Source organism: Saccopteryx bilineata, chromosome 5 (assembly GCF_036850765.1).
Source record: "Saccopteryx bilineata isolate mSacBil1 chromosome 5, mSacBil1_pri_phased_curated, whole genome shotgun sequence".
In the NCBI taxonomy this organism is placed as follows: domain Eukaryota; kingdom Metazoa; phylum Chordata; class Mammalia; order Chiroptera; family Emballonuridae; genus Saccopteryx; species Saccopteryx bilineata.
Genome location: NC_089494.1, coordinates 127,285,921 through 127,308,382, shown reverse-complemented (window position 1 = coordinate 127,308,382; position 22,462 = coordinate 127,285,921). Strand labels below are relative to the sequence as shown.

At 45.3% G+C, this 22,462-nt stretch overlaps 1 protein-coding gene across 1 annotated transcript; it reads left to right on the top strand.

The window, feature by feature from the left end:
• Positions 1–4,632: 4,632 nt before the first annotated feature.
• On the top strand, positions 4,633–6,841 carry FZD8 (frizzled class receptor 8). Its single transcript, XM_066280864.1, has one exon. It carries the CDS (start codon positions 4,633–4,635, stop codon positions 6,682–6,684), a length of 2,052 nt encoding a protein of 683 aa, XP_066136961.1. The 3' UTR covers positions 6,685–6,841.
• Positions 6,842–22,462: the final 15,621 nt, after the last annotated feature.

Genomic DNA, 22,462 nt, shown 5'->3' with positions numbered 1-22,462 from the left:
AAGCCAAGAGTCTAGAAGTTTACCATCAGACCTCACATTATTCAGCGGTGAAACTTCCTGCTCCTAGATTTATTGATATTAATTTGAGATTAATTACATGGCCTTCTTGACTAAGCCAGTTTCACTTAGAATGTCTTTATTGCACTTGAAAGTTCACAAACTAATGCACAATGCCTTCTATTGTCTTAAGAATTTCAGTATCTGGCTAACACTCCAATGTAAATGAGGAAAAAAATCCAATTACTGATTTTTACAACTTATTTTATAATAATTATAATATTAAGTAATGACAGTCCAGTTGCCATTTTTCAAAACAGCAGTTGCATTTAAAGTGAGAATCTGACTCCTGGCCCGTGGAACCCACTGCCTCATTCATCTCTGCCTGTTGCAACTTGGTCTTGTTACAGCAGACATAGTAATGAGTACTTCTGTCTGACAGGACCCTTTTCCTAGTGGTGGAGAAAATAGGAAAAAGACTGTTACTAGATTTAATGTTAATATGGAAGAATCTGAAAGTAATGACACCCATTCTAGGTCTAACAGAAACTGAAGCAAGACCAGTTAATCACTACCTTCCCTTCCAGCTATAAAGTGGGTGACTCAGGAGACATCATACTTTAAAAGAAAGATTTTAAAACAGCAAGAAACCCTGGTATCACTTGATAGAGTTTTATAGTCTCTAATAATATAGTATATGATTGTTTCCCTGAAAGAAAATAAGATTTTAGGAGAAACAATTATTATTTTATAAAACACTTGAGAAAATTTTGTTAGCAAAGAGTTCTCTGTTTAGTCTCTGCAACATATTATTTTATTGGCATATGTTAGACCCATTCCAGCATCAAGTTTTATTTTGCATTTTTAAGTTAACATCCACTGAAACATAATTTCCTCCAAGTTTCTTAAGTTTGAGACAGATAATGTATTGATAGTTTCCTATTTCACTTGGTATTGATGGTCTGTAAAAGATCCTCCTCTAAGTGATAATCATGTCTTCCACTCTTTAGATTATTAAATTTGTAGGACTATTTAGGAATTTGTTTGTTCAGCAATCCCTCTAGAAAGTTTCTTACATTATTTATGACATTACTAAAGCCATTTCTCCTCCCTTTAAAAAAACAACAATAAAAAACGCTGCTTTACATACAAAAGAAAAAATAATGATTCAGCCAGTAATGTTGATAAATGTTTCTGGTTTGCTTCTAGCTGCCCCATCCTGGCCCTGAACACACTAATTGGCTTCCTAAATTCCTGCTTTCAAAGATTGTCAAGTAACCATTTAATTTAATAGTACATTTTAAATGCTATTCTCATATTCTCTCAATTAAAAGCGAGTTTAATTATTTTTATGTAAATGGTTTTAATCTCACAAATCAGTAACATCCCCTAAACAGCTTATGTGATTTTTGAAAGCCTAAACTTTTGTCTGCTTATTTTCTTCTACAACTTTAATATACTTACCAAAAATTTCTACATTCCACATCATCCAAGCTTTCATCTTGTCTCAAAAGAGAAAAAGAAAAAAAAAAACATTTAAAAGCCAAAATCAAGTATTTTCAGCCTCGGTTTTCAATGTCAGTTTGTTTTCACCTAATTCTAGTAAATTTATATAGTGCAATTCTAAACTTTGCTATTTGACATTTCCCTGCTGAAGAAAAGCAGCAATCAGAACTTTTCACCATCTGTGCTGCTTTGGAAACCAGCCCTTCCCATCTGAGGTCCAACCACGCAGCCCGAGGGGGCGGGGTGGGGGTGGGGTAGGGGGGTTGCTTTCACAACTGCACACGGAAAGCTAACTCCAGGAATTACCAGTGGTTGCTCTGCAGTTGAATGTTCTGGAGAATGGCCCGCCATTAACAAAGCAGTAACAAAAGAAATAGGTGACTTTCTACATTCAATAAACCAGAAAAGGGAATACGGATTAGGAGGAGAGAGGGGAAAATAATCGGTAGAAAGATCAAATCAAGGTCGAGTCTTTATATTTTTGATAGGCCATTTCCTGCTGAATCAGCTAATGTTTCTGACGCTTTGAATTTCAAATTCCTACGGAGTTCAGTTTTTCCAAAACGAAAGTGGGAAGTATTGTTTTTCAGTATAAAGAGGCTCTAACTAGACCAGTTGGGGGAAGGGGGCTGGAGGGTTGTAACTAGAGTCTGGTGGGTATGCCTAGAATTCTTGGCGAAAATACAGAATTTACCAAAAACTGGGGGGCGGGGAGGGGGGTAATGCCTGTCTGTTGAGAACGTGGTGCATAATAAGGTTGCCAAACTAGAGAAAACAGGAGGACGAGGACACAGGTTCCATTATCTCAAGCAATATATCAATGTGCTATTTTTATTTCTCGAGAACAGTTGTTTTTAAACACAAACCACCAACTATCCCCCCCCCCCCAGAAAAAATGAACTGGCCTCAAATGAACCTTTAATTCTTCTTCTGTTCCCACACGCTCAACAACTTGAATTCTGAAGCCCTACTCATTCCTGCTGTGAAATCTGACAAATAGCAAAAATCTTGAGAGAACGAGCGAGAGAGAAGGAAGGAGAGAGAAGGAGGAGGGGTTGGGGAGGGAGAAAAGAGAGAACCAACGCACATTGCCACCCTCCTGGCTAACTGAAATGCTTGTTTCCGAGATTACAGTAATTACAGCCTCAGCATGAATTCCATATAAGCGCTAAATGAAACAGCACATCAATTAAAAAAATAAACACTCCATTCCAGGAGAAAGACAACCCCCTGGGACGTCCTAACAAACGTAAATGTACCTGCCAAGCCACCGGCCCCTCGTCCGCCCTCACCTCCACCCCCACTTAAAGTGGTCTGGATGCTGACGCGGGCAGAGCTGGCTGGCGGCGTCCAGAGTGACTGCCCTAAGCAGCCGGGTTCCGCTCTGCTCCTTGCAGGTCACCTAGACGTGTCCACAAGTCAGCGCCAGGGCGCAGCACCAACTCCCACTCAAAAGAAGGCTCTGGCAAAAACATGTGAACTTTGGATAGATGTACCTGTGTTCCAAAAGTACGAGGTGGAGAGTGAATCCAGCCAGTTTCCAGTCTGTCCTATTTATGTTTTTTCTTTTTTTTTAAGGAAAAAGGGAATTACTTTTCTTAAGGAAGCACTGGGCCCTGGATTCCTTGTATTTTTTATCTCACCTATTAGAACCCCCTTTGAGATAGGTACTATTACCCCGCTCTCCCCATAAGGACACTGAGGGTCGCCCAGTTCACTCCGCAGAGGCGGAAGGAGAACCCAAGACCGCCCCTGTGTTCCGCGTCTCTACTGCGCCAGCCCTAGGCGCCGAGACACCTCCGCCCGGGCTGTCCCCAGCCCTGCCCCACCATCCAAAATAAACTGCAGCGGAGCCTGTTCCGCCCACATTTCCAAACCTCAAAGACCACCATTCTGAGTACTCCAAATAAGGAACCCTTTCCGCAGCGCCCAGCTTATGGAAGGAACGCGAGCCCCTTCGCCGGGAGGTCACCCAACACATTTGGGGTGAGTCGTAAGAGGAGACTTAATTTGTTTACAACGGACCTGGGAGTGGGCGCGCTGCGTTAAAACATCGTTCTCAGTCTCCAAGTGCAGACTTGGAAATGAAACCGAATCCTCGGATGCACTGAGCACCCAGGGAGGGTATGGGGGCGACAATCGTGGCAAAAACCTATCTCTCTCTCTCGCTCGCTCGCTCTCTTTCTCACTCTCTCCGTGGTCAATTCCCAAGGTTACCGAAACTCTCCCGCCGCAGGTAGCGCGCATGACCGTGCGGACACTCGGACCGCCTTAAGGAAGGCTGGACCTTGGGAGCGCGGAGACTCCGCCCCGACCCCTGCGATTGGTGTGGCAGGCCCAGGGCGGAGACTGAGTCCGCGCGGTATAAATATTCATGAGCCAGCTGCAAGGCTAGTGGGGCCGCAGCGTGCAAGTTGGATGAGGGCTGCAGCTCCCACGGAGGAGGTGGCGATCGGCCACGCCGTGCTGCTAAGGTAGACGCCTTCCGGTCTGGATTTGGTTCGGCGTGTTTAGCGAGGAGGACTGCCTGCACATCGCCAATCGCTGGCCGGAGCGCCGAGCGGACTTTTACCGGACCCACGCCGAGGAGAGAGGGCGGCGGCCTCGACGGAGGCGGGTCCCTAGCTTCGGAGACAGCAGAGCAGCTTTGGGAACGAACATGAACCACCCCCGGGGACCGAAAGTGGGACGTAGGGGCTGAACCGGCTCCGGAGAGGCCTGGCCCAGCCATCTTGACTGCGCGCCGCAAGCCGAAAGGAAACTTGCCGCGGCGCCGCCCGCTGAGCCCAGCCAAGTCACCGGCGCCGCTAGAAGTGGCACAGCACGCGAGAGAGAACGTGAGCGAGTGGGGGGATAATGAGCCGGGGGCCAGCCACTCTGCTCCGAAAGGGCTAAGCTCGGCCAGGGCAGACCCTCGGGGACTGTAGCGCACTGCTGCAGCCACCCTCACCTCCCCGGAACGGCGAACCGCGCCGTGTGGACGTGTCCCGGGAAGGGACTAGGTTATCGGCATATTCCCTCCTGAGAGAAGCAGAAAAAAGACCAGCAGAGCACCCGCTCTCTCTCCAGTTCTCTCGCTGGACCCCCAGAGTCCCTCCGAGCGCTGTCTGGGGGGCAACGGCACGCAGCATGGAGTGGGGTTACCTGTTGGAAGTGACCTCCTTGTTGGCTGCCTTGGCGCTGCTGCAGCGCTCCAGCGGCGCTGCAGCCGCCTCAGCCAAAGAGCTGGCGTGCCAAGAGATCACCGTGCCGCTGTGCAAAGGTATCGGCTACAACTACACCTACATGCCCAACCAGTTCAACCATGACACCCAAGACGAGGCGGGCCTGGAGGTGCACCAGTTCTGGCCGCTGGTGGAGATCCAGTGCTCGCCCGACCTCAAGTTCTTCCTGTGCAGCATGTACACGCCCATCTGCCTGGAGGACTACAAGAAGCCCCTGCCTCCCTGCCGCTCGGTATGCGAGCGCGCCAAGGCCGGATGCGCACCCCTTATGCGCCAGTATGGCTTTGCCTGGCCGGACCGCATGCGTTGCGACCGGCTGCCCGAGCAGGGCAACCCCGACACGCTGTGCATGGACTACAACCGCACCGACCTCACCACTGCTGCGCCCAACCCGCCGCGCCGCCTGCCGCCGCCGCCACCACCACCTCCTGGCGAACAACCGCCCTACGGCAGCGGCCACGGCCACCCGCCAGGGGCCAGGCCGGCGTCCCGAGGCAGGGGCGGGGGCGGCGGGGATGCGGCATCGCCCCCTACACGCGGCGGCGGGAAGACGCGGCCCCCTGGCGGCGGCGCGGCGCCCTGCGAGCCGGGCTGCCAGTGCCGCGCTCCGATGGTGAACGTGGCCAGTGAGCGGCACCCTCTGTACAACCGCGTCAAGACCGGCCAGATCACCAACTGCGCGCTGCCCTGCCACAACCCGTTCTTCAGCCAGGACGAGAGGGCCTTCACCGTCTTCTGGATCGGCCTGTGGTCTGTACTGTGCTTTGTGTCCACCTTCGCCACCGTGTCCACCTTCCTCATCGACATGGAGCGCTTCAAGTACCCCGAAAGGCCCATCATCTTCCTCTCGGCCTGCTACCTCTTCGTCTCGGTCGGGTACTTGGTACGCCTGGTGGCGGGGCATGAGAAGGTGGCGTGCAGTGGTGGCGCACCCGGCGCGGGCAGCGCGGGCGGCGCGGCGGCGGCCGGCGCGGGTGCTGCAGGTGCAGGCGCGGGCGGCCCGGGCGGACGCGGCGAGTACGAGGAGCTGGGCGCAGTGGAACAGCACGTGCGCTACGAGACCACGGGCCCGGCCCTGTGTACCGTAGTCTTCCTGCTCGTCTACTTCTTTGGCATGGCCAGCTCTATCTGGTGGGTGATCCTGTCGCTCACGTGGTTCCTGGCGGCAGGAATGAAATGGGGCAACGAGGCCATCGCCGGCTACTCGCAGTACTTCCACTTGGCCGCGTGGCTCGTGCCCAGCGTCAAGTCCATCGCCGTGCTGGCGCTCAGCTCCGTGGACGGTGACCCCGTGGCAGGCATCTGCTACGTGGGCAACCAGAGCCTCGACAACCTGCGCGGCTTCGTGCTAGCGCCGCTTGTCATCTACCTTTTCATTGGCACTATGTTCCTACTGGCCGGCTTCGTGTCGCTCTTCCGCATACGCTCAGTCATAAAACAGCAGGGCGGCCCCACTAAGACGCACAAGCTGGAGAAGCTGATGATCCGCCTGGGCCTCTTCACCGTGCTCTACACTGTGCCAGCCGCGGTCGTGGTTGCCTGCCTCTTCTACGAGCAGCACAACCGCCCGCGCTGGGAGGCCACGCACAACTGCCCGTGCCTGCGGGACCTGCAGCCGGATCAGGCTCGACGGCCCGACTACGCGGTCTTCATGCTCAAGTACTTCATGTGCCTGGTCGTGGGCATCACTTCGGGCGTGTGGGTCTGGTCGGGTAAGACGCTTGAGTCGTGGCGGGCGCTGTGCACCCGCTGCTGCTGGGCCAGCAAGGGTGCTGCGGTGGGCGGGGGTGCGGACGTGAGGGACACGGGCGGGCCCGGAGTGGGTGGAGGGGCGGGCGGGGGGCCGGGCGGGGCAGCGGGCTCGCTCTACAGTGACGTCAGCACAGGCCTGACGTGGCGTTCTGGCACGGCCAGCTCTGTGTCTTACCCAAAGCAGATGCCATTGTCCCAAGTCTGAGTGGAGGAGAATGGGGCCCCTGGAAGGAGGGGGGATCGAGGGGACCAAGTGCTGCAAAGGGACACTCGGACGGGCTGAAGTTCCCACCCCTTCACCGTGTTGACTGCTATTAGCATGATAATGAACTCTTAATGGTATCCATTAGCTGGGACTTGAATGACTGACGGCTCCCAGATCCACCTCCCTTCACTCCATTAATTTGAGAGGAGCTCCTCCCGCGAGGCGTTGGTTTCTCTTGTCCCAGGAGGGTGAACTCACCAGGTGCCCAGAAGCCAAGGCTTAGAGCCCTCGCTGGTTGCCGTTCGTTAAGCTTGAAGCCAGATTCTGCAAATTTCATCTGAGGGACCTACTTTTCTCCTACGTTAAACTGTTTCCTTACGCATCCTGGAGGAGGGATGATCGCAACCTAACGGGGTTACTCGGTTTGGGTATTCTTAATGACCAGGCAAATGCCTTAAGCAAATAAACAAGAAATGTCTTAATTATACACCCCAAGTAAATACGGGTTTCTTACATTAAAGGATGTATTTATATAATTATTTGTTAAATTGTAAAATATGTACATATCCAGAGATATACATACATCTGTACATTTTTGTAAAAAGTTTAGAGGCCACTCCTGTAAGAACAAATATAAGTATTCTATTTTGTCAATAAAATGACTTTTGATAATTGACTTAATCCTTGCCCTCTCTCCCTACCTCTTCTAAGTTGTTACCTTTAGAGTGCTTGCTAAGGACATGTTGGGGGGGAAATGAACATATTTCTGGTTTCTCTGTACACTGACCTTAGGTTAGGCATGGAGAAAATGACCTGTTATAAAGTCTCATTCTTAATTTGTTAGCAAAGTAAATAACCACTGCTGAACTGAAAACAAAATTGAGTTTTTACACCTTCCAAAAAGATGGTGTTTTTAATGGTAGCTGTTTTTCTGAACCGTGGAACAACATTTACCTTACTCAGCATGATGTGGACTGTTGCAAGAAAGTAATTCCACTCAGGCTTTGTTAGTCATCTTGTGTAATACCATAAAGGCTTCAAAACCCTACATTTACTTCTCTCCCATATGTGTGATTTTGAGAGCACCTGAGTGAGCATGCTGTTGATGTGTCAAGGTGGATGTTTTACACGCTGTACAGTAGAAGTCACTTGACACCCTCGTGGTGGAGCAGGCATCCTTAATGGCTTAAACTAACGGATTAACATCTTAATAACCTTCCAGGCTTGTGTATATCAAATGTGCTGCTTTTCCTAGAGAAAACGCTATTGTTCCTATGTCAAGACTAAGCTAATTTATTTGAGCAGAAGGCCGTTGAATTAGCAGAAGAATGCTGTGGCAATTGTTAAACTTTTTACCTGTCTGCCCAGTGGCCCAGCACACCATTCCTTTCAGAGGAGCTAAATGAATAGGGTTAATCTGTAGGGAACTTGGTCTTTTGAGTTTGAGAAACTTTGATCTTTTCTACTCTCCAAATGTGCTATATAGTCTGAAGTTTCCTTCCCTGCTGCTGGGCTCCTCTTGATGCAGACCAATTGGCCACCATGGAGCCTTAAAGTTCTCCCATTAAAGGGATGTGGGACTTTTACTTTAAAAAGGAGAGAGAGCAAGGGAGAGGAAGACTTGTAACAGTTAGTGAAGACCAGAGGCACAAGTGCGCTCAGCCTTTTAAACAGCTTTTCCAGACATTGTTAGCCAGCCCGCAGGCAGCTAGGCATGGGTTGAAGCATTATAAAACGGCTCTGAATGCCCTACAGGTGGTCTGCTGACATAATCCCCCAATTTAAAGCGTTTTCCTTTGCTGGACAATTGTATTACAAAACTCCTTTCTCTTTTACTCTTAATTGAACCAATGAACTATTATAAACTACAAGTTTTTCTTTAAAAAAAAAAAACCCTCAGCGCCTCAATTCTATTGACTAAAATTCTGACAAGCTTTCTGAACGGAACCTTTAAAAAGCACCAGGAAAGTAAAGGCTGCTTCGGCAGACATTTCTCCCTCTCATGTATTTTTATTTCTCATGCTTGTTATTTTTCTGACAGATTAGCAATAATTTAAAAGTAATTGGTGAGGTTGTATGTTCATCCTGAGAAGATAGCCCCAGGTCCCTTATTAAACTGTCAATCAAGATAAGAATTGGGCAGCTACCCAGCTAATGATGGGGACATCAAACTGTTGAGTGGGGAACGTGTTCTCGGCAGGCAGCCTGTCAGATGTTTGTTCTCTATGTAATGTCCTCATAGGAGTATTTAGGGATTTCGAAATATATTTTTTTAATTAATAGGATGGAAACTACTTCCTTGGCTTATCTTATTCATGGGAAAGGCTTTTAAGAAAATTTATTGGTAAAAACTATGTTGCAGGTCCTTTCCAGAGTCATTCTTGGTGTTAATTGGATTGTTGCAATTAGATAGGCAGTAATAACACCCACTTCAGCTGTCATGCCGACTTTATTTTTTAAAGTCAGGGACATTGTAAAATCTTCACCTTTCAGCAGTTTTATCCATTCAAGAATTGCAGTTTTGTAACTTAAGTTCCAATAAGTGGCCTGCATCTAACCAATGTGGTGATCGTGTGCCATAACTGTATACAAACCAGCCATCAACTTTACATTTTCAGTTATTAAGTAACATTTGAAGGCATTCTCATAGTCGAACACAGATGTGGGATAAAGAGAGAGCTAAAAGTCACTAGTTAGCATGTTGGTTTTCTAATGTAGCAATATTTTTATTATAGACCCAGTGGGAAATATTGAATGTTGAAGCTCTTTTGCTTTATTAAGTTTCTTTATTATATCTTTGTAAAATGCCATATTTGATAACATACAAAATGGCTGTAAATTAGCTTAATTAATATAAGCAAGCTAACAAAAAAAATTAAAAAATCTATTGACAGGGACAGCTCTCAGTAAAAAAAACTTGTACCTATAATCACTAGAGAATGTTAGTAAAACACAAGTGCTGATTCTTTGCCTTTAAAGCTAAACTTTGAGTTGCAAGTTGCCAATACTCAAACTGTATCTATAAAGGGAATTAAAAAACCCAACGTTGATATGGGGGTGGGAAAAGGGAGAAAGAGTATTTGCCATTAGACAAGTGAATGAGTCCCTCGCCAGAACAGCCCCTCTTGCTTTTCAGGTGAGCCCTTACTTTCTATATGGAACAAGTGTCAGTTTTTTAAAATCTTGTCAAATATGGGGGACGGGGGGTATAGTAACTTTGTGGCCAGGTCAGTGTAAATAAAGTCTAATATGGTTTAAACCATTAAAGACAAAGCTCTTTAAACTTATTCATGGGAGACTTTATGTGAAACTCTTTTTGCTTTATAATAAATGCAATTAGAAAGTAGCATAAAACAGAAGGGAGTGGGGGTGAGGGGATATGTAGAAGTTTAAGGAACAAACTTACCATGACAGTTTCTTAACCTGTGTTGAGGGTGTTGGGGGTTCCTGTAAATCCTTCCGAGTTTGAGGGCAGGAAATTGTTTTGTCTAGCCAAAAGGAAAAAATATATATATTATACAAAGAGAAAAGAAAAAAAGCAGTTGCAGAGCACAGGATGCAATTCAGAGTACAGGGTCAAACGTTCAGTTGAGACTCAGCAAATCCAAGTGTAGTGAACCACCTTCCACATTTGATGCTATACTGCCACCTTGTGGTGCCACAAAGGTTCATCCAAAAGTAGAGCCCCACAGTCCAGGCTTTGTACCACACAGACCCTGCCCAGAGGGCCTGCAAGCATTCTGTATTCATAATTTTGAATTCTTTCTCTCAAGACTAACTTTATCAGTTTAGAGCCCCACAAGACTTCAATTGAAGTAAAAATTTTAATAGTTATACTAAAAATAGAATTAAGCTGTGTTGAAACCCAAAGATTTATCTTTTTTAAAAATTATATTCTGGCCCTGGCCGGTTGGCTCAGCGGTAGAGCGTCGGCCTGGCGTGCAGGGGACCCAGGTTCGATTCCCGGCCAGGGCACATAGGAGAAGCGCCCATTTGCTTCTCCACACCCCCCCCCTCTCCTTCCTCTCTGTCTCTCTCTTCCCCTCCCGCAGCCAAGGCTCCATTGAAGCAAAGATGGCCCGGGCGCTGGGGATGGCTCCTTGGCCTCTGCCCCAGGCACTAGAGTGGCTCTGGTTGCGACAGAGCGACGCCCCGGTGGGGCAGAGCATCGCCCCCTGGTGGGCAGAGCGTCGCCCCTGGTGGGCGTGCCGGGTGGATCCCTGTCGGGCGCATGCGGGAGTCTGTCTGACTGTCTCTCCCAGTTTCCAGCTTCAGAAAAATACAAAAAAAAAAAAAAAATTATATTCTGAGTTACTTTTATTTCAACAGTGGGCTGCTTCCCAACGATTCACTATACCTTTTAATGGGAAAAGGAAGGAGTTCTGAGTCGTGAAGAACTTTCTGAGGGGGCATGTCGCTGACTTGCCTGTTTAAAGGAGTCACATTCCTGTATCCCATGTAGATCTGCCGCGTCCAGTGGACAGGCTCCAGTACTGCACATGAATGCTGCAGGGGTGGGTAGAATGCAGGCTATCCCCAGCATCTGGCCAGGTGTTTGTGGAAACACACCAAGGAATAGAAACTGCTATGAAAAAGGGTCAGCCAAAAGTAAGAGAGTGGGGAGCAGGTGCTGTGGGACACTTGAGCTCTGCAGGGAGAAGAGTTCCACAACACAGCCATGTGGGGAGGCCCTGCAGCCTCGTGGAACCCACAGCCAGAGACTTCCTGTTCCTGAAGGCTAGGTGGCAGCTGGAGGCCGGAGTCAAGGAGGAAGCATTGGTTAAAAGGGTACAGATTAAAGATCTGAGAGGTCACCTACCATGAGCATGCAATTTTTAAGACAGAGATCCCAGGGGCCGTCGGGGATCTCACTATTCATAAACAATTGGCAGACAAGACCTAGCAGTGTGATGGAAATGTAGATTCTGCATTTTAACAAGATCCCTAAGTGTTTAGCATGCATAGGTCAGCCCTACACTGAAGTCCAGAGGACTGGGCTTGCCAAGGATCATATGGTTAAGTTCAGGGCAAGGCCTGGAAGACTTGGAGCCTACTACTGGTCACTCCTAGGTTTGCCTTTCCCAGCTGCCTGAGGTTTTTGGAAATTCCTTCCACCATCACTATGTGCATTTGTCCCTGAATATCAACTGACCAGGGCTGTGTCCACCTAGTTCCATAATCACACCAGAGTGCAGCTTTTCCCTGTGTGGTGCTGACCTACATAGAAACATCCGAATACACAGTCTGGAAGAATGAAAGGACTGTTGCTGACAGCTGAAGTTCATACGGGAATCATCTGCCCTGGTCAGCAGAGGTCTGGGGACCCTTCAGGAAGAGCCTGGCCAGGGCCAGGGAGAAAGGCAGACAACAGAGCTGGGCACTGAAGCCAGGGCAGGGCAGGGAGCAGGAAATAGGGTTCAGGACCTACAGGGTCCTAGGGGAGCATTACAGAAATTTCTGGAATGAGAGAACAAGTTGTAAAGGAGTTTAGCTCTGCTGAGCTAAACCACAGACCCAGGAGATGACCTAAGGAGTTGGATGGTTCTTGAAAAGGGAAATGGCAAAAGAAGGATGGACATAAAGGGGAACTGACCAGGGCAAGAGCAAAATTAAGATAAATTTTAACTGAACAAAAGTTTTAAATGGTTTTCCAAGCCTTGGGGAGAATCATTCACAGAGGACCAAGGTACCTATATATATCAACTTAAACATTCAGGTGAGCCAGACACTAAATTAGAAAAACAATTTCCAGCTTTTATGCCCTAACAAATTCACTTCTGAATAACACCCCAGCAGCAGTTCTCACCCTGCCTACCCACAAGCACTGGTGGTGCTTCTTAAAATTACAAGTACCCTGGCAGCACCCCAGACCAACTGAGTCAGAATTTCTGAGGGTAGAATCTGACCTAGCCTCAGGTGATTTCCCTGCATAGCAAGCTCTGACAGCCAGTGCGTGTCATTGAAGGTGGTGCTATGATCTAAAATGAAACAATCAAATAGAAATAGGAATTAATTAAGCAGACTAGCTCTTACGTCCAACTTGGTTACATGGAAGTGATTTTTTTTCTTTTTGTCACCTTGAGCATGTAAATATTTGGAAGAGGACAGGAGCACTCTCACCTGATCCTAACAGAGAAGTTCATGCTTTGTTGTTTTGAATAACCCTGCTCTTTCTTTCACCTGTAAAGAAACAAAACTTTGGGTACACAGGGTATGATTGAAACAAACAGTCAACCCAACCTATGAACTAAGGAGAAACCAATAATGTGGAGTTATGATTGGTAAAGATATTTATAATGTTGTCTTTTCATTCAGTAAATGTTTATTTACTGTCATGAACTCTGTCTGAAATGAAGGCTGTATTGACTTAATATGGGCATGACTCCAAGACCAAGGTGTCTGTTGTGTCGTCCAGGAAGCAGGCTGGCTGGGATCTTGACTATATGCCAATACAAGTGTATGTATCTTTCAAAGGAACCTAATACTGTGTTCCCTAATGCTAGAACTTTGCTCAACTTTTAGAATTTTAAGGGAATGTTTATTCTGTAGAGAAATCTACACTTTCTCTGGGGACCCTGAAAGAGGACCCAGGAAGTGAGATGCACTTTCACAAAGTAAACTCTGAGGTTTTCCTTACTCTATGTAACAAGTATGACTTTGGATCTTAACTCGTACTCCTTACTCTCATTTTGAAAGAAAAAGTCTAAGCAGAGGGTCATAGGTCAAACCCATGAAAGGGGTACAAACTTTTCATAATGCCTTAAAGAGCACCTCTTGTTTATATAATACTTAGAGGAACCAAAAAAAGAAAAAGAAAAGCTAATAACTCAATTTAATCATTCTGGAAAATATCTTATAATGAACATTATTTTTACCTGATTAGCTTATAAAATCTTCTATAAACAGTTGTTGTTTCATAGGCCCTACTTGCCTACATAGCAGGGAAAGTTCAGTATCGATTCTGCCCAGAGTCTGAACCAAGCCCACCGTTTCACTGCAAAAACAGCTCTCTGTAGAATAAATCCCATGGCATGGTTGGGTTTGGAGGATGACCTTATTCCTACCCTAGAGACAGGGCACTGTCTCACCTCCAAAGCCAAGTCCAGAGAGGCCATGTTGTGTCACTTTCTGACTAATAAACACCAGCTTATGCAAATAATTTCTCTTAGAACCCATAATCATGGCCCTGGCTGGTTGGCTCAGCGGTAGAGCGTCGGCCTGGCGTGCAGGGGACCCGGGTTCGATTCCCGGCCAGGGCACATAGGAGAAGCGCCCATTTGCTTCTCCACCCCCCCCCTCTCCTTCCTCTCTGTCTCTCTCTTCCCCTCCCGCAGCCAAGGCTCCATTGAAGCAAAGATGGCCCGGGCGCTGGGGATGGCTCCTTGGCCTCTGCCCCAGGCGCTAGAGTGGCTCTGGTCGTGGTAGAGTGATGCCCCAGAGGGGCAGAGAATCGCCCCCTGGTGGGCAGAGCGTTGCCCCTGGTGGGCGTGCCGGGTGGATCCCGGTCGGGCGCATGCGGGAGTCTGTCTGACTGTCTCTCCCCGTTTCCAGCTTCAGAAAAATACAAAAAAAAACAAAAAAAAAAAAAAAAAAAAAAACAACCCATAATCATTATCTTAAAATCTATCTACACTTAAGAAGCATAAAATATTATTTAAACCTTAAGGTCGCACAGACTTTATTCAAATCCAGTTAGTAAAAAGTCTATCTTTAGAATGTCCTTCAAATGGAAGTCAATATTAAAAAGCATGGTGAGACCTGACCTGTGGTGGCGCAGTGGATAAAGCGTCGACCTGGAAATGCTGAGGTCGCCGGTTGGAAACCCTGGGCTTGCCTGGTCAAGGCACATATGGGAGTTGATGCTTCCAGTTCCTCCCCCCCTTCTCTCTCTCTGTCTCTCCTCTCTCTCTCTCTCTCTCTCTCTCTCTCTCTCTCTCTCCCTCTCCTCTCTAAAAAAATGAATAAATAAATAAAATAATTAAAAAAAGTTTAAAAAAAAAAAAGCATGGTGAGAACCAAACAATAGGTGTATTTTTATGGAATCATGATGTTTCTGATCTCGAAAGAAACTGTGAGCCTACCTAGTTTAGTGTTTTGATCCTGGTTGTGCACTAGAATCTACACCTTGTTGCCTTCAGAATTTTTGTCTCTGTAGGGTTGACAATCATTCCCCTTGCCCTGTCCTACCTTCTGTACCTGGAAATGAAGGCAGAGTCACCACATGCACACCTTCCCTGGGTTCTTTCTGTTCCAGCCTCTCTTGGCCTTTCAGATTTTCACAACACCCTCGTGCCCTGTGCCTTGCATGTGTTGCCCCCTGCCTGGAAGGCCCTCTCTACTAACAAACCCCATATTTGTGTTTGGGGTCTTTTCTTCCTAAAGATACTGCCAGAGTTTTCACTCCTCTCCATAACCTCCCCTGATGCCTCACACCAAGCTTTCGCTCCTCCCTCAGGTGTGTTTGCAGATGAACGTTCTCAATTTATTCTTCTCGATGATTACACTGTCCACAGTATACATCATTCATTCTTGTCTACCTCTCTCCCACTGGGCCGTATTTGAGAGTCAAGACACTGTCTTATTCACCTTTATGTCAAGCATATAATTGATCCTCAAATTTATGATAATGTGCAATACACTTTCTTCCGTTAAAACACTGTGTTGACCCAATATCCATCAGTGGACGAGTGGATAAAAAAAGAAGTGGTACATTTACACAGTGAAATACTACTGGGCCATAAAAATTGAAATCTAGGTGACACTATGGATGCACCTAGAGGGTATTGTGCTCAGTGAAATAAATTAGACAGAGAAAGACAAATACCATGAATTCATTTATATGTTGCTTAGGCCCAGTCCAAAGCTTATTTTTGCCCTGCTTTAATATTCCAGATGTTTAAGGAATAAGACATGTCAAGAAGTTCCTCGGGGATGGCAACTCTAGTTCCATGTTAAAGTGGCTCTGGTGTGTGTGTGTGTGTGTGTGTGTGTGTGTGTGTGTGTGTTGTGACAGATGGGTCTAACGTAAGTCAATAACTCTTTTCTAGACCCCTAAAGGTACTGAGTTAGTTTTACAGTAAGCTGTTCACTAACTTGCATGACAAGCATCAAATGAATAACAAAAGGTATTCGATTAAGTCCATGTGGACTGTCTCCAGTGCTACTTCCCTAGCCTCTTCATGGCTTTGCAGAAACAACCTGGGTGCCATCTGACCCCCTATGACATGTAATTCTCCAGACCTATATTTTGCCTTTAAATCTCCAGTGTCATCACCCATTGGACCAAAGCCTATCTAGAAGTGCCTTGCTGTGGCTGGAGCAGGGACCAATTGGAGAAATGGTAAGATGTGACTTTCAGATCCCTCCTGCCATCTTCCTCTGTCCTCCTCTTTGATAACTATCATAGTTCTTTCTCAAGTACCAAATTCTGTCTTGCATTCTCTTATTTACAATGAAATGCATTACTCATCTCTTTGCTAGCCAATCCCAACGAGATTCCTAAGAAGGAATACAGAACAAAGCACATTCCCTGGTTCTCTCGGAATTTCTGTGAGATGTAAAAAATAGATAACATAGAGAGTATGCTTCCTGACCCAACAGTACTTACTGAGTAACAAGTTATTAGAAAACATTGGTGTTAGAAATATACCCAGAGTTATTGGCATGGTCCTGGGATGAGTCTCCCAACAGTTCATCCGTCCTGCCACAAAAGAGGCTACATACACTCCTTTACCCCACACTGATCAAAGGAGTCTTTGTCAGACCTATGATGGCTCTATTTAGAGATAGTCTTATTAACATCAGTTAGTCATGCTCACCAAAGTATAACTGACTGATACAGGGAACAGTTCTTACTAAAGCATTTAGATTTTAAACAGTATCCATGTTTGAATACTTAACTTAGGAGCTAAATCTTTGATGGGTAATTTCAAAAATCAGCCATAGGTGGGCCCCACCCAACTAGAAAGAAAAAAATGCCAAGAGTTATAGGAATACCACTACACCTTTGTTTTAAAGACGTGTTGAATTTTGTTTGACGTCATTTTTGAAGTTTAAGTTGTGTAAATACACATGGTTGAAGTGACTGACTGACACCCAGAGCAGACTGATTCTATGCATACCCAGTATCTAATATAATGCATCTGATAAAATCAGGTACCAACAGACGTCTACATACTTGGTTGGAGAGAGGCACGTACAATGAGTTAATCAAGGAGCTAAAAAATTCTTCTGATTAAAAAATCAGCAGTTGGCAAAAGTAGTACCTCTGTGACTGTAAGCATCCTCCCTCTGTCCCTGACCTAGCAGAGGAGTGATTAAAAAGCCATAAGCCAGCCAAGAGTTGATTACAGTGTAGGGAGTGCTTTTCTCCATTATAAACCAAAAAAACTCACTGGAAGCCACAGGAAAGAACACAGGTTTTTGAAATCAAATCTAAATTCCCATCCCCATTTGTGCAACCTGGAGAAAGTTAGCAGTGAGCCTCAGTTTCTCATCTGTAAAATAAGTCACAGGGTTACTGGGAGGATAGGATGACATGACCTATGCTCTCAGCATGCAGTAGACACTTAATAAATGCCCTCCTTCTCCAGCCACAGGAACACTAGATGATCTCTTCTGTGTGTCCTTGGTTCCTCACCCCCATTCCTTATCGTGGCTATTCCAGACTCACTTCCTCTCTTCATCTCTGTCCAAGCACACTTGGCTACAGAAACTCCCTCACCCTTCAAGGAGCAGCCGTATGTGCTCCACACCTGCCTCTTCTCCGCTATGTACTGTCATATAAGTACCGTGCACTAACTGATTATGTAACTGGAGCCCTCTTCTGCCCCTTCTCAGAACAAGCCCCCTCACCTGTGTTGTTTGCTTCTCTGTTGATTCGATGACTGTTCTATATTTAATTCTCTCTCTGTCACGTGTCTTCAAACCTTCCCTGTGTGCCACCTTTGCCCCAGAGGCTTTACGCTCCTCCTATATTAAAATTAATTTTAAAAATCATCTATCAAACACCTGTCCAGTCCCAGACACTATATTGCATCTGTTAAGACTACTGTGAGAAACTTGGAGCTTACAGAACCTTCTCTGAGTATGGTGTCCTCATCCGTCCCCTGAGAACCTCTGCTGTTTCCCTGCTGTCTCCTAGGGCCGTTATGACAGATTGGATCTGACAGTCTAGATGAGGCACAGAATGACCCCTGGCATTCAGGGAACCCTCACTGAGTGTTAGGATCTAATGAGCAGGACAGCCATGTAAGTGAGAAGTCAGGGGACAGGCTGAGAAGCTGTGGGCAGCTGAGACGTCCCTGCTGAGTGACTTTTCTGTCATTGCTGAGGTACAAGGAGAACATGAACTGATAGGAAAGTTGGAAGAACAGTGTTAGGGACCTCACTAGAGACCAGAAGTTTATAATGGCCCTAGTTTGGGTACGTGAGCCATTTTCTCCAGAAAGGCTATTGCTGCGGTTCTCTCTTCCCAGCAGTCTGTGCACTGTGCCTGGTCATCCTGTCCATTTGTGTTTGGAAAGTAAAATTGGCAGTAGAATAGATTTGCATGTTGGAATTTAAATATATTTCCCCAAAAAAGAGCCAATTTAATCTTAGAAGAAGGCAGTCTACCAATAAAAACAACAGTATGAAGACAGTTAAACAAAAAAGGAGAACAGATTTAACACCAATTCATGCCTATAAAATAATGTTAGGTCAATAAGTAACTTTGTTCTGTCCACCAAATAATGTGTGGGGACACCTTAGCATGGCCCTCTGCCCTGGTGTGACCAGCACAGGGCCCACCTGGGGTCCACACCATCCATCCCCTCAAAGGTTTTGGGTAGAAACCTAGATAGTGTCAGAGAAAGAGCACAGAAAAAGTTTAAAGAAATATATAAAGTCAAGCATGGGTATTTGTCATCTGAGAGAACACAGGTCTGCTGTTTGTTCCCTTGGCCCAGGCACGGCACAGGGTAAACATGCCGAGGCTACTTTGCTATAAGGTCTGATTCTAAAACTGGAAAACAAAAGATTCACTCCATTGGAAGCCACTTTAGGGATCTTAACAGACTTGATGACACCATTGGCCTCTTCTGTCCCTCAGGGTCACCAGAGAGGTGTGGGGTTGAGGCTGTGGGCAAAGACACCTAAAGATTATACAGCAGTTCTACATTGATGATTCCTAAACTACCTCCTGCGGAACCTTCTCTGAGTTTCAATCCAGTGAGTCCAACTTCCCCACTGTACCTCTCCTCCTCAATTTTCCACAGATGCCTCTGCATTGGCATGTCTACACTAGTGGTCACCAGCACCTACCCCACCAAACTGTTCTCTTCAGGTGAATGCCACCAAGGAGGCCATACTGGAATCTCATTCTTCTTCCTTGTTCTCCCACCTCCATGAAGGAGCAGGCATGTTGAGTCCTTGTACATGTGTCTCCTATACACAACTCATTCTCAGCTTTTTATTTTAATCTAGATGAGGGAAGAAAGACACACAGAGAAGAGTTGATCTTGGAGCCCTAAGCTAGTGAGTGAATGGAAATATTGCACTGTCAGTGGAGTACAAGTCTTAATCACTCCCTTAGCTTCTCTCTGTCAAGAACCACATTGGGCACATAACAAAATCTGACAAATGTCATTTAACCTAAGGCTGTATTTCCCTTCAGCAGCCAATCCCACAAACTGGGGGATTCCAAGATGACGACCAAGTAGGTGGATGTTCCAACTGCTACCGCCCAGAACCAAATTGGATTACAACTTAATTTAAGAACAATCATCTTGAAAAACCAACTTTGGGCTAAATGAATAGGAGTCCATAATGAAGGATTACAGAAGAAGCCACATTGAGACTGTCTTTTTACAAAAGACTCTGTGGGAAAACCAGGCAGCTACAAGAGGAGGAGGAACATCTGAAAAGTGGAGGCAGAGCTTACGGAGTTTGGGGCTTTTATGGAGCTGCTGTCATCTCTAAGCAGGAGGAAGCTGATCTTTATTTTTCCATTTCCATTTGCATAAAATACTTTTTTCCATCCTTTCACTTTCAGTCTATGTGCACCTTTTGTTCTGAGGTGGGTTTCTTGTAGACTGCATATATACAGGTCCTATTTTCTTACACATGCAGTTACCTTATGTGTTCTGATTGGAGCAGTTAATCTATTTACACTTGTTATTATTGATATGCACTTATTTATTATTTAAATCTACAATCCTTTTTCTCTCAATTTTTTTTCCTTTGCTTTTATTATAGCAGGCCCCTTAACATTTCTTGCAGTACTGGTTTAGTTGTAATGAATTTCTTGAGTCTTTTTTTTTTTTTTTTTTTTTTTTTTTGGTCTGGGATGCTTTTTATTTCTCCTTAAATTATAAATGAGAGCTTTGCTGGGTAAAGTAGTCTTGGTTGTAGGTTCTTGTTTTGTATCACTTTGAATATTTCTTGCCAATCCCTTCTGGCCTCCAGTGTTTCTGTTGAGAAGTCAGATGTCATCCTTATGGGGACTTCTTTCCAGGTAATTAATTACTTTTCTTTTGCTGCTTTTAATATTCTTTCTTTGTCTCTTAACTTTGGCATTTTAATTATGATGTATCTTGGTGTAGGCCTCCTTGGGTCCCTCTTTAATGGGACTCTCTGTGCTTCCTGAACTTGTGTGACTCTTCCCTTTATCAATTTAGGGAAGTTTTCAGCTATGATTTCTTCAAACAAGTTCTCTATCTCTTGTTCATTCTATTCTCCTTCAGGAACTCCTATGATGAAGATGTTGTTTCTCTTCATGTTGTCACAGAAGTCTCTTAGAATTTCCTCAGTCTTTCTGAACTTCTTTTCATTTTGCTGCTCTGCTTTTTTGCTTTCACTTATCTTGTCCTCTAAATCACTGATTCGATCCTCTTCTTCATCCAGCCTACTGTTGATTTCTTCTAGTGCAGTCTTCATTTCTGATATTGTATTTGTCATTTCTGACTGGTTCTTTTTTATGATTTCAATGTCCTTTTTGATACTTGCTACTTTTTATTTAGGTGCTCATTATGTACATCTGTTGTAGTTCTAAGATCCATAAGCATCCTTAAATATCATTATTTTAAACTCTGCATCTTGGTAGTTTAGTTACTTCCATTTCATTTGGTTCTTTTTATGGGGATTTCTGTTGTTTATTCTGTGTTGGTTACATTTCTCTGTCTGCCTTTCTTGTCTGTGTATTAGGTAGTGTCATCTGACTGAAATTTTTGTGGTGTCTTTATGTAGAAGATTGGCTCAGTGGTACTGACCTTCAGGCCACCTGTTTTCCTTGTTCTAGTAATACTTCTTGCTATTTTCCCTCTTGTTGTATTTGAGTGTTGAATGTAGTTGGTCCTTTAGTAGGTATGGTTATCCCTTTAGGCTGGCTGGCTGTAAGGGTCAACCTTGATCACGTGTATTAGACACTGTGCAGTGTCTGTCCTGTTGGGTATATTTATTCTCCACAGTGTTTGGTGCCTGCTGGACTGCTCCCTTGTGCATGCTGCTTGTATAGTTAGCTGAGTCTAGAATTAGCACTGTCTGACACCCATTACTAGTTGTGTTGGTTCTAGATCTTCTTGGGTTGGCATCAGCTGTTGTTTGTAATCTGCTGTGGGCTATCTGGAGCTACTGCTTTGTTTGCTGTTTATGCCTGCATTTTCTGTGCCTGGGTAGTGTGGAAGGGGCCATCTTGTGTATAAAGATCAGCTTCCTCCTGCTTAGAGATGACAGCAGCTCCATAAAAGCCCCAAACTCCGTAAGCTCTGCCTCCACTTTTCAGATGTTCCTCCTCCTCTTGTAGCTGCCTGGTTTTCCCACAGAGTCTTTTGTAAAAAGACAGTCTCAATGTGGCTTCTTCTGTAATCCTTCATTATGGACTCCTATTCATTTAGCCCAAAGTTGGTTTTTCAAGATGATTGTTCTTAAATTAAGTTGTAATCCAATTTGGTTCTGGGCGGTAGCAGTTGGAACATCCACCTACTTGGTCGTCATCTTGGAATCCCCCAGTTTGTGGGATTGGCCGCTGAAGGGAAATACAGCCTTAGGTTAAATGACATTTGTCAGATTTTGTTATGTGCCCAATGTGGTTCTTGACAGAGAGAAGCTGAGGGAGTGATTAAGACTTGTACTCCACTGACAGTGCAATAATTCCATTCACTCACTAGCTTAGGGCTCCAAGATCAACTCTTCTCTGTGTGTCTTTCTTCCCTCATCTAGATTAAAATAAAAAGCTGAGAATGAGTTGTGTACAGGAGACACATGTACAAGGACTCAAATCAAGTGAGATCAAAACAGTTATCAAAAAACTCCCAACAAAGAAAAGTCCTGGGCCAGATGGCTTCACAAGTGAATTCTACCAAATATTCAAAGAACTAACTCCTATCCTTCTCAAGCTATTTCAAAAAATTCAAGAGGAAGGAAGATTTCCAAGCTCCTTTTATGAGGCGAGCATAATTCTGATTCCAAAACCAGGCAAAGACAACACAAAGAAAGAAAATTATAGGCCAATATCCCTGATGAATATAGATGCTAAAATCCTCAACAAAATATTAGCAAACCGGATCCAACAATATATAGAAAAAATCATACACCATGATCAAGTGGGACTTATTCTGGGGAGACAAGGCTGGTACAATATTTGCAAATCAATCAATGTGATTCATCACATAAACAAAAGGAAGGAGAAAAACCACATGATAATTTCAATAGATGCAGAAAAAGCATTTGATAAAATCCAGCACCCCTGCCTGACCTGTGGTGGCGCAGTGGATAAAGCATCAACCTGGAAATGCTGAGG

Excerpts from the sequence above, each read along its gene's own strand:
- FZD8 (XM_066280864.1), top strand. The coding sequence starts at position 4,633 with ATGGAGTGGGGTTACCTGTTGGAAGTGACCTCCTTGTTGGCTGCCTTG.